General features: G+C 38.2%; 1 protein-coding gene and 1 long non-coding RNA gene across 6 annotated transcripts in view; one reads left to right on the plus strand and one right to left on the minus strand.

The window, feature by feature from the left end:
• LOC120564617 overlaps nt 1–1,368 on the plus strand; it is a 2,941-nt gene extending 1,573 nt beyond the window's left edge. The window contains exons 2-3 of the long non-coding RNA XR_005640128.1: nt 63–180; nt 1,064–1,368. This is a non-coding gene — a long non-coding RNA (uncharacterized LOC120564617). The remainder of the gene's footprint in view (nt 1–62; nt 181–1,063) is intronic.
• cadps2 (Ca++-dependent secretion activator 2) overlaps nt 1–13,094 on the minus strand; it is a 268,325-nt gene that overhangs the window by 116,665 nt on the left and 138,566 nt on the right. For all 5 annotated transcript variants that reach the window (XM_039809759.1, XM_039809758.1, XM_039809762.1 and 2 more), the window contains exon 9: nt 6,875–6,941. In XM_039809759.1, the coding sequence (XP_039665693.1) occupies nt 6,875–6,941 (67 nt within the window). The remainder of the gene's footprint in view (nt 1–6,874; nt 6,942–13,094) is intronic.

The following is a 13,094-nucleotide window of genomic DNA, read 5'->3' on the forward strand; positions in this document are numbered from 1 at the left end:
AGAACAGTTTGTTTAATATATCTAATCTTGTGTTGTTCATATTATACAATGATTTATTACAGATTATCTGGCCAATGCTGGGCGTCTAAGGCCTTTGAAACACATAGAAGACAAAGATCTCTTGGTGGAGGATATCATCATGTTTCAGCTGGTTCATCGAGTTAGTGGAGCACTTCAAAGGTTTGTGTAACTCCATTTTTTAGCAAACATAATTAACCCTTCTAAGGTGTTCATATTTTTGTTCCACAGCCAATGTTGGACCCACCACATTATTAGGTTTTTAAATCAATACAGCCATAAACATGTATATAAAAATACTAAACAGAGGTTTACTTAAGCTCAATTACCAATGATAGATACATCATTTATGGTTCATATTTGCCATTTACTCCAATTATAAAAAAGGTAAAAAAATAAAAATAAAATAGAAACAAGATTTTTCATTCATTATCATCAATCATTATCATTATTGGTGCTTATTTCTTAGAACTTAATCAGAACAGGTGAAAGTACTTGAAATGTAACAATTTTTTAACTTTGTGTGAGAATAGCAGGTACAAAGTTTCATAGCACCTACAATTATTACACTGTAATAATTACACTTGGGTCCAGTAGACCCGAAACACCTCATTTGTATTAGTTATGTGTGGGGGTGTACGTGTACACTAATTGAAAATAAGTTATTTTTATGTTCTTCAAAGAAAATGAGCCAAGGCCAATGAGTTTGAGTTAGAAGAAATAATAAATAGCATCATTTTTATTTTAGCAAACATTGAAAACGGGTCCCACAGACCTGAACAGCTTACAAGGATTAAGAATAATGAAAGATTTTAACATATTTTTAAAAGTCAATGTACAACCAAACACTCTGAATAAAGGCTTGCATGTATCATATAAAATAACTTAAAGAACATCACGTTTTAGATAGTGGTCAAAGACAAGGCCTTTTTGCATAATCAACAAACACTGAACTGTCTTATAAGTCATCCCTTTCATGTGCTGTGTGATAATTTATCCAATTTGAAAAATTATATTTGTATCTTCTCATGATACATTTTTACAGGTTCAGGGAGGGGATGAAGACCCTTGGTGTTCTTGATGCAATAAGAATGCACCCAGATGCTTTCAGACCGCTGTTTTGTCACGAGCCATCCCCACTCACAGCTGATGTACTAGAACTGTCAGCAGTGGGCAGGAACAAAAGAAGGCCAGAGGAATGTGTGGTTGCATTTTGGAGGGACTACCTGCTGGATGTTGAGGGTAAGTATTATTGCTAGTTATGGAATAAAAATCTTTTCATATGCCCTTCTGTCTGTCTTTGTCTTTCCCTCCTTTTTAAAAGTTTTCTACATGCTAGGTTTAATTTTTGTTTTTGTGTATTTCTTTTTCAGCGCAAGAGGGACCCTTGCAACTTGGGGGTATCCTGGCCTTTACGGACGGGAGCAAATGATATTCCACCCCTGGGCTCTTTTCCACTACTTACTCGGGTTGTTTTTCTCCATGAGCTGCCCCTCAGACAAGGGCCCTCATAAAACACCGCAAACACATGCATTAACTGCCTGCGGTTGCCCCAGTCCTGAAAAAATCCGAGGATTTTAAAGAAACTATGGATTTTGCATTAAAAAACACTCAGGGATTTGGTCAGGAATGACTTCCAAGAAGTCCTTAATATACATTATTAAAATCTGTTGCCTGTTGAACTTGACTAAATTGAAGAGGCATCGTTGTCAATAACTCACCATTTCCTAATACTTTATTAATGTCTTGTTTAAACAATTAAAAATGGAATAATCATCCCCCCTGCTATTGTCTTGTGTACTGGTAAAATTTATATTTTAACTCCACTATACATGGTTGAGAGAAGGCAAGGTATGTGTATAGGGTGACTGATTTTATTTTGACTTGGTTTTTAATTCACATGTGTATGTATGTAGGTATACATGTTTATGTGTATATGTATGTATGTATGTATATATATATATATGTATATTTGTATATCTGTATGTATGTATGTGTATATATATATACAGTGCCTTGCGAAAGTATTCGGCCCCCTTGAACTTTTCGACCTTTTGCCACATTTCAGGCCTCAAACATAAAGATATAAAACTGTAATTTTTTGTAAAGAATCAACAACAAGTGGGACACAATCATGAAGTGGAACGAAATTTATTGGATATTTAAAACCTTTTAAACAAATAAAAAACTGAAATATTGGGCGTGCAAAATTATTCAGCCCCCTTAAGTTAATACTTTGTAGCGCCACCTTTTGCTGTGATTACAGCTGTAAGTCGCTTGGGGTATGTCTCTATCAGTTTTGCACATCGAGAGACTGACATTTTTGCCCATTCCTCCTTGCAAAACAGCTCGAGCTCAGTGAGGGGATGGAGAGGCGTTTGTGAACAGCAGTTTTCAGTTCTTTCCACAGATTCTCGATTGGATTCAGGTCTGGACTTTGACTTGGTCATTCTAACACCTGGATATGTTTATTTGTGAACCATTCCATTGTAGATTTTGCTTTATGTTTTGGATCATTGTCTTGTTGGAAGACAAATCTCCGTCCCAGTCTCAGGTCTTTTGCAGACTCCATCAGGTTTTCTTCCAGAATGGTCCTGTATTTGGCTCCATCCATCTTCCCATCAATTTTAACCATCTTCCCTGTCCCTGCTGAAGAAAAGCAGGCCCAAACCATGATGCTGCCACCACCATGTTTGACAGTGGGGATGGTGTGTTCAGGGTGATGAGCTGTGTTGCTTTTACGCCAAACATAACGTTTTGCATTGTTGCCAAAAGTTTGATTTTGGTTTCATCTGACCACAGCACCTTCTTCCACATGTTTGGTGTGTCTCCCAGGTGGCTTTTGGCAAACTTTAAACGACACTTTTATGGATATCTTTAAGAAATGGCTTTCTTCTTGCCACTCTTCCATAAAGGCCAGATTTGTGCGTAGTATCACTGATTGTTGTCCTATGGACAGAGTCTCCCACCTCAGCTGTAGGTCTCTGCAGTTCATCCAGAGTGATCATGGGCCTCTTGGCTGCATCTCTGATCAGTCTTCTCATTGTATGAGCTGAAAGTTTAGAGGGACGGCCGGGTCTTCGTAGATTTGTAGTGGTCTGATACTCCTTCCATTTCAATATTATCGCTTGCACAGTGCTCCTTGGGATGTTTAAAGCTTGGGAAATCTTTTTGTATCCATATCCGGCTTTAAACTTCTCCACAACAGTATCTCGGACCTGCCTGGTGTGTTCCTTGTTCTTCATGATGCTCTCTGCGCTTTACACGGACCTCTGAGACTATCACAGAGCAGGTGCATTTATACGGAGACTTGATTACACACAGCTGGATTCTATTTATCATCATTAGTCATTTAGGTCAACATTGGATCATTCAGAGATCCTCCACTGAACTTCTCGGAGAGAGTTTGCTGCACTGAAAGTAAAGGGGCTGAATAATTTTGCACGCCAACCTTTTCAGTTTTTTATTTGTTAAAAAGTTTGAAATAGCCAATGAATTTCGTTCCACTTCATAATTGGGACCCACTTGTTGTTGATTCTTCACAAAAAATTACAGTTTTATATCTTTATGTTTGAGGCCTGAAATGTGGCAAAAGGTCGAAACGTTCAAAGGCCGAATACTTTCAGCACTTAGCACATGCATATGTTTGTATGTATGTATGTGTATTTTTTTTCCTTTTAATCTTTTGATTTATTATTTATTTTATATATATATATTTTTGTATTATTTAATTTTTTGTTTTTTCTGTTATTTTTTAATTTAATTATTTTTATTATTTATTTATTTATTTTAAATTTATTTATCTTTTCTCTCCTCTTCTTTAACTTGTTGGGGTAAGGACAGTCGTGCGCTACCTGAAGTCATTTTGGTGTGAATGGTGGTTTATTTCCTTCCTGTTCTGACTTGTATGTTGCTTATGTTCTATTTCGATAACAATGAATAAAATCTATTTATAAAATGGAATAGAATAATCATTTGACTAAAAAGAAAACTTTTCACTGGCCTTTTATTAACCTTTATTAATTGCCTTGACACTAATGAAGTTGCTCACTGATAGAGATCACTAGGCTAAAAAATAATTGAATGCCATGGTTACCGTCATTGGCTAGTGGGTCTACAGTTTCTAGAATTCTGTTCATAACTGTTTAATTGAAAATAAAGTCATTTTCTGGAACAACAACATTGAAGTCTCAAAATGTACTTCATTCATTTGCGCGTTGTACTCCTAACTAAAATGTTCTGCACTGCTGCGCCGCAACTCGGATCGCGAGCCCGTGTAAAAAGATAGAAATTAAGGTCCCGGCGGGTCCTTCCGGTGGGTCCCTGGCCGGGTCCCGCGGGTTCGGTCAAAGATCTTCAGCTCTACACCAAAGCTTCCCTGATTGTCATCCCTCTTCAAACTGCTGGTTAATCAATAGCAAGAAAGAGATCGTCCGAGTATGTTTGTTTGTTTGTTTCTTTTGTTTGTAAAGCCGTCTTTGAGTTCCATGTAAAGCTATATAAAACTTATGTATTATTATTATTATTATAATTATAACCATTGAGCTCAGAAATTAATCTTTCCAAAATGTCATGTCCCAAATTGTCAGTTTCCCTCACAATTCCTCTGAACACACACGCAGTGTATCAGTGAAAAAGATAGTAATGTTTTCCTCATTACCATATACTTCCACAAACAAAAACTGACCTTGAAAAAGAAACTAAATAAAATAAGAATAAATGTTTTCGTCCAAAAAGGTTGTTTTTTTCCTTAAAGTTTATGCTGCTTGATTTAAATGTTCCTTGTTCCTCTGAGTTGGTGCTAGCTGTACTTTCAAAGCAGCAAGCCCACCAGATAATGATAATTTAAAATGGCCCCTTTAGCCAATGAGGAAGTGAGAATTTAAGCTGTCTTCCTGATTGATCAAACCAACTTCCTTTTCAACTATACTCTCTCACACACACTACTATACTCTCTCACATATACTACTATACTCTCTCACACATACTACTATACTCTCTCACATATACTACTATACTCTCTCACATATACTACTATACTCTCTCACACATACTACTATACTCTCTCACATACACTACTATACTCTCTCACATATACTACTATACTCTCTCACACATACTACTATACTCTCTCACACATACTACTATACTCTCTCACATACACTACTATACTCTCTCACACATACTACTATACTCTCTCACATACACTACTATACTCTCTCACATACACTACTATACTCTCTCACATATACTACTATACTCTCACACATACTACTATACTCTCACACATACTACTATACTCTCTCACATATACTACTATACTCTCTCACATATACTACTATACTCTCTCACATACACTACTATACTCTCTCACATACACTACTATACTCTCTCACATACAATGCTATACTCTCACACACATATATATACACATATATATATACACATATATATACACATATATATATACACATATATATATATACACATATATATATACACATATATATATATACACATATATATATACACATATATATATATATATATACACATATACACATATATATATACACACATATATATATATACACACATATATATATATACACACATATATATATATACACATATATATATACACATATATATATATATACACACATATATATATACACACATATATATATATATATATATACACATATATATATATATATATATATACACATATATATATATGAGTAAATATATATATAATGATATAAATATACGATATATATACACACACACACACACACACACACACACACACACACACACACACACACACACACACACACACACACACACACACACACACACACAGTATTTTGGATGAGGTTGAGGTCAGAGCTCTGTGCAAACCAGTTGAGTTCTTCCACAAAAAACTGGGAAATGTCTTTATTGACCCGTCTTTGTGCACGCGTACAATGGACAGGGATGTCCAATACCTGCAAATATTGACCTTATTTTCCGTTTTTCCCACATACCGTATAATAATGTTCTCACATGTTCCTTACATTGTACACGTGAGCAGATGTTTTACTTCCTGCAGCCATCTCGGTTTGACAGAATGACTAAAGCTGTAGCGGAACATTTTTCACACCGTCAGGATAGAGGAGTCTTTGAGGATTTTAGGAATGTTGTCAAACACATAATCAGGCAGAATTAGTGACCAGAGAAGATGCTCAATCTAGGGATGCTAGCTTTTGACGTCTTTTAAGGACTTTGAATCTGAAGCCGAGGGGTAAACAATGACTAGTACTACAACTACTTCACAAAGAAAAGACTTAAGCTGAATGGAAACGTCTGCCCTTAGACTCAAAGATCCCGAGTGATCCCTCGGGGCTCAGAAAGTGAATAACAGCTCGAGTGAATAAGTGTAAATGGGAATTTAAGAGACCTAAATTCTATTAACTTTGCTTCAGCAGGACCCTTGTGCTCGGGCGGGGTGTAAAAACCTTTTCAAGGAGATGATTTTCTTTAATAACGTGGGGGAAAAAAATGTTTTTATTTTACCTCTATCGCCTCGCTTTTTAAAACTGCAAAATCAAAAGTAAAGAAAAAAAAAAAAAGTTTTTTGAAAGACAGAAGCAGTTTGAGGAGGTTTTAGTTTGAAGGCTGAAGGTCTGACCCAATGCATCCTGAAGACACACAAACTTCTGTTTAACAAGTCTGTCCATATTTGCACTGATGCTGGATCTGTTGAAACCCATGCTTGATCTTTTCAACAGTTTAATAACGTCAGACAGACGCTGTAGACTTTATGTCCGTTGCACCTTTATCTCTCATCCCGGGCTCGTCGGTTTCTTACCTGAACAAGAACAAAATATCTTTTTTTCCAGCGTTTCCAGACTCTCTGTCCCAGAGCGTACAGGTACCTGAAACACAAAGAACAATCAGGAGTTGGGTTTTTTTCTTCTTTTTTTTTTTTTTTTTTTTTTTACAGTTTATTAATAAACCAGATATTCACATGTTGCAGTCTCTCCAATTGTGAGGATTTGCTGCTTTTCTCAGTTTTACCTATCTTTAGATGTTAAACTTTTGGTAGGACAAAACAAGACCATTGAACTTGGACATGTCTCACTATTATCTGCTAAATTAGACCAAAAAATGGAGTGGAAGTGCTGCTGGCTCTTTGTGGTGAACACATATAGGCGTTCTTTAGATATTTCAGGTCAGGGGGCGTAGCTGTAATTTCAGAAGTGAGTGAGGCAGACCGTTCAGGAGGAGGATTTTTATTGAAAGATCCTCTTCCATTTGTCTCTCCGAATCACGGATTCCAAGTAGCCTACATTTCATTTCTGACTGATGGAAACTGACATTTCCATAAACCGTTTCATACAGTTTTACTGCCGCATCTTGGCCAATGGGACACCTGCTAACATTTGAACTGGCCACACGGAGGCGGAGCATGCCAAATATTGGTACTAAGTTCCTCAATATGCAAAACATTAAGAAATTTTTTCACATTTGAATCTATTACTCACAGGGACGTTGGGAGTATTTTGTTGGAGGGGGTGCTGTAAATATATGTGTGGGGTTGTGTGTGTGTGTGTGTGTGTGTATGTGGGGAGGGCACATTGTGAGTAACATACACACTCGCCTACTTATGGTCCGATCAAATCAACTCAGACCTGTCCCCCGCGTACCCCGTGTCCGCTACGCCTTTGCTTCAGGTGTACTGTGCTTATTCCGTCTTGTGAAGGGCTCATTGCATGGGTGGGATATAGGCCCAAGAAAATATTTTCCTTCAAAAACAATCCAACGTTGGGTGCCCGGATAGCTCAGTTGGTAGAGCGGGTGCTAGAGCTGGGCAATATATCGATATTATATCGATATCGTGATATGAGACTAGATATCGTCTTAGATTTGGGATATCGTAATATGGCATAAGTGTTGTGTTTTCCTGGTTTTAAAGGCTGCATGACAGTAAAGTTACATATTTGCCTTTACCCACTTAGTCATTATATCCACATTACTGATGATTATTTATCACAAATCGGATTGTGTAAATATTTTGTGAAAGCAACAATAGTCAACTCTACAATATCGTTGCGGTATCGATGTCGAGGTATTTGGTCAAGAATATCGTGATATTTGATTTTCTCCATATCGCCTAGCCCTAGTGGGCGCCATATATAGAGGTTTACTCCTCGACGCAGCAGGCCCGGGTTCGACTCCGACCTGCGGCCCTTTGCTGCATGTCATTCCCCCCTCTCTCTCCCCTTTCATTTCTTCAGCTGACATGTCAATAAAGGCCTAAAAATGCACAAAAAATAATCTAAAAAATAAATAAATAAAAACAACCCAACGCGTTGCGACCGACAAAGGTCTTCATCAGGGTCATTGTCAGCCCTGATGAAGACATTGAAAACATTGCTTAATGTAGTATATTAGCCATCCAGAATATAAAAGACAGTGATTACATATTAAATTCAGGCACAATTGAAAAAATAAAATGATCTGCAATATCAATGCACAATTATGAGATTATCTTCGTGATTGAATGCATTATTTGTTCTCTTGGAGATTTAATAATCATATAATAATCATCATTTTTTTTATTCATTCTGGGGAGGCACAGTTGTCTTACGCTCATTAGTTTGAATGAAAAACAGTATTGATGTATTGATAGTGAAATACAGAGATTATGAAGACAACATGAGCAGCTTTTGCCATGGGTTCCAATTGAAGCCATTCTAAAACTTGACCCAGGTAAGATGGCCGCCTAATGGTTCCATCCTAGAATAGCAAGTCAGAATTACATGTCACTATCTATTGTTTTATATCTATAGTTGCAACGCATTGGGTCATTTTGCCATTAATACATATTACCATGTGAAATAAGGGCATTTCATTTTTGCACAAACCCTACAGTGTGCTTTGGATTGTTTTTTAGTTTTTTGAGGAAACTTGCATTTTATATTTTTTGAGGCCTTATTCACCAATACAATGAGCCCTTCACAAGATAGACCCAAATAATTGTCAGACAATGAAGAGCAACAAAGAAACAAAGGGAGGAATGATCGACAGATTAATCAATAATGAAAATAACGGTGGTCCCTTGTGTGGCCATGCAGGTGATACTTTTAATAATCCAAGGGAATGAGGCTTTTAACTTGAAGGTACAAATAACAAGAATAAAAGAACAAAGAATATAATTGAGCACACACATTTTAAAATTGAAGGAAGCATTTATCTACATTTCTTTTACTCTTGCCACCTTCCAGTAGATGTTATGTTGAGATGGAGACTTTGAAGATACCATGCAGTCTGTTCAGGCAGCAGATGACACTTCTGACATATGATGTTGAAGACATTATTTCAACGCAAACCAACAACCAGGGTCAGATTCTATCAGGATCCATTTGAAAGCTCATTGATGCACGTCCTCATTATTTTTCTATCGCAGTGTATGGCACCACATTATGCCATCACTCCCGCAGCTGTGAACGTTATTAACACATTCATTTCCTCCCCCCAATGTGAAAGTAAAAAAGGAGAAAAGTAATGAGTCCCGAGCCGAGCGAGGCAGTGACACGGACAGCCGCTCGCTGAAGACGTCTCGAGGAAAATGGAAGAATGACCAGCGTGGCCTCTCAATCAATGGCTGCTCCCCGGGCCTCCTGAAGCGTGGGATACAGGCAAGTGCAAGTGAGGAAAATCAATCGATGGCGAGACCTCTTTCTTCAGCCCTGCCGCCCGCCCTTAAAGAAAAGGCCTCCAGTCAAGGCTGCGCCGCGTCTGGCCAGGAGAATCTGGGCCAGTCTGCACGACTCCGGGTTAACATGTGGCACCGCTCGCCGGCCCACTTGTGAAAAAATTATTTTGGCCGGCCGTCCTCCTGCAAGGTTTCAAACATCCATTCAGCCCGCACCAACGCAAACGGTGATGGACCGCAGACTCCAAAGAGTTCACTGCAGGCATTTAACAGTCCATACTGCGAAAAAAACATCCATCTTTAACTGGTCACTTAGCTAGATATTCAGACTTTAAGGTTCTTCTTTTTTAACAGAGTGATTGACATGGGACTTATTTTATTAATAGAACCGATAGAAAATGGTGGGTTAAAAATAAACCTGAAGACAGATCACTGCCCCAGAGTCAATCATTTGTGTGAAAAAAAACTGTTTTTACAGGCTCACAACATGGTAGAATAATAAAAAATAAAATAAAAATCAAGACTAGATATCAGTAAATGACCTGCAAGAACGGAGATTATTCACAGTGGCAGAAATTCTCATTGTTTCATGGAATTTTTTTTTAATTGTTTTAAATTGAGTTCCACCATGTGAGTGGAAAGTAGTTCAGTCTCCTGCAAAAATGATATTATAATTTCACCCACTTTAGGCTTTTTTTATTATTATAAGGGGGAAAAAAGGCTTAAAAATAAACAAAGGAGATTTTTTTGCAGTGACACTGCAATCTTTTTCAGTTTTCTGTAGATTTACAAATCTCATCCGATTGGCTCATTTTGTCGTCTGTTTAAATAAAAGAACAGATATATTTTTGCACGTTAATAATGATGCAAATGACTCTTAAGTTATACATTGTTATTTTTCGTTGTTAGACCAGCAGACAAAGTTATTACTTATATTTAGTTTTTGCACCAAATTACGGTTATTTCTTTAATTGGCAGATATTTTTTTACTGGTATCAATGGAGTCATTCCACTGGCGAAGGGAGATCGGGACAAACAACTCCATTATAATGCATTCCCTTATGCCTCCCACTCCTGAAAGCCAACCTCCGTATTCATTGACCATTCTGTTAAAAAGAGGCTGTTTTGTCATGCTTCTGGATTTCATAAAAGATCATAAAGTCATGAAAATCATAAGCCATCGACCGCAGGCTGCACTGTGATCACAGCAAGATCAAGTGTTCCCGTTCAACAAGAGATCTGACTTCCCCTGAGCTCCAAAACACGATTCCAAACAGGATGAAGGATAAATATTTTATCCTGGGTCTAATGATCGCAACCGAAAAAAGAAAAAAAAAGTGAAGTGCTCTCAGTTTGAAACATAAGGATGAAAACAGACCCCAGTTCCCCTCAGAGACCCTTCATGGGAAGAACCTTCAGCGCTGCAGGTGACCGACTAAAACATGTCTTCACTGTCGTCGTTAACGCTTTCAAAATGCAAGAAAACCTCAAATGTGTTCGATGACCGTCTGTGAACCAAAACATGCCTCTTTTGTCCCTTTTCTTTTCACTCTGAAAGTAAAAATGTCTCCCTGCATCTGTCAGCCTTTTAAAGCTTTCACGACTTTAAAAAACATGTTCGGGTCTGATCTCAGCAAAACAAACGCAAATAATACGATTAAACAATGTCCTGCTTGTTCTCTTTTCCTTAACATTGAGCAGCATACATATCCTGTGTCAGTCGACCTGGAGGAGTCTTTGTGGTAATCTTGAAATGTGTGAAATGTTTTTGTTTTTAAAAAGAAATACAGCATGCAGTTGCCTTTGTTAGTCTTTGGATCAAAGATTCACAGTGAAAACAGCTTCAAATAACCTAAATGGAGAAATAAATGTAAAATAAAACATAGGATGACACCTCTCAGCAGGTGGCTCCCACGTTGTGTCTTTTATAAATCAGAAATGACAGAAAGATAAAGTGGAAACACATTAAGAAGAGATGGGGGACTCACAGGGAGACTAACACGGACCCCTTGTGGAGGGTTTTGAAAACTGCACCACATTTGTATCCTTAATTCTCCTGTCATCAGAGCTGTCTGACTCCCACGGTGTTTCTTACAGAAACAGAGTCTGTGGGCTCCTGCAGGAGGCTGTCAGGACGAAAAGAGAAGTCAAGAAGGGAAAACTGAGGAGGAAAGGTCCAACTCAGAGACCCTCAGACTCCCAGATATCCTCCTCTGCAGTCACATTCACATGATTGTAGTCTCTCATGGCCAGACCTTCCTCCACAGCGCTGCGGAGGAGGGTCTGGCTAGTCCACACAGCATTCCCGGGATGGGAGTAAAACGTCCTCTGGTTTATTGGCATTTCTTTAAACCAATCACAATCATCTTTGGCGGCGCTAAGCGCCAGACGGAGCCACAGTGCCTCTGCAAACCAGCCTCGGGAAGGAACTTGTTTTGGTGGAACGTGTGGACGTTCAAAAGTAGTTTTAGTCGTGCAACATAAAACTGAGATTGGACAGATAGTCTAGCTAGCTTTCTGGATTTACCCTGCAGAGATCTGAGGAGCAGTTAACCTTCCTCTGCAGCGCTGTGGAGGAGGGTCTGGCTAGGCGAGACTATCTCCAAACACACCTTTACTCATTAGCTTTTAACTGTCCCCAACTTAACCATTGTTACCATTAAGGCGTTTCCCTGAGCTCACCTTAACTCTTTGTTTAACACGTGGACCTACGAGCAGTGTCCATTAATTAATTTAGCATATTAGGAATCTGTGAGTAGTGTATTGAACCTAACATGATCTTTGACCCTGCTGTTCTCTCTGACTCGCTGGCATCCAAACACTAAAACCTCAAACTGAGAAAGAAAATATTCATATATATATAAATATACATATCACTACTGAGAAACTGCTGACACACACACACACACACACACACACACACACACACACACACACACACACACACACACACACACACACACACACACACACACACACACACACACACACACACACACACACACACACACACACCATAGATTTGTGGGTTTGAAAATTAGGCTTTGCTGCCATCTTCTGGCAGGATGTCAGAACTGCACAACATACACGCTGCTTCAATAGGATTTATAGCATCAAGTCTTTTAGAGTGAGAGTAAGCCCCGATGCCGTGTTCTCAGTTCACATTATGAGTGGAGTTACAGCCGAACACTGAATCAACAACACTCTGAAATCTGTAATTAAATCAAGTGTAAAATAACTTTTATCGGAGGCTGAAAACCCTCTGATGGATGATGTTTGGAGGTCAGCAGTGAGCTCATTTCACAGTATATCTGTCTGATGAAAAGTTTAAACTATAACATCTATTCATCTTTAATAAACTTGTTAGTTT

This window comes from Perca fluviatilis, chromosome 8 (genome assembly GCF_010015445.1).
Source record: "Perca fluviatilis chromosome 8, GENO_Pfluv_1.0, whole genome shotgun sequence".
Taxonomy (NCBI): Eukaryota; Metazoa; Chordata; class Actinopteri; order Perciformes; family Percidae; genus Perca; species Perca fluviatilis.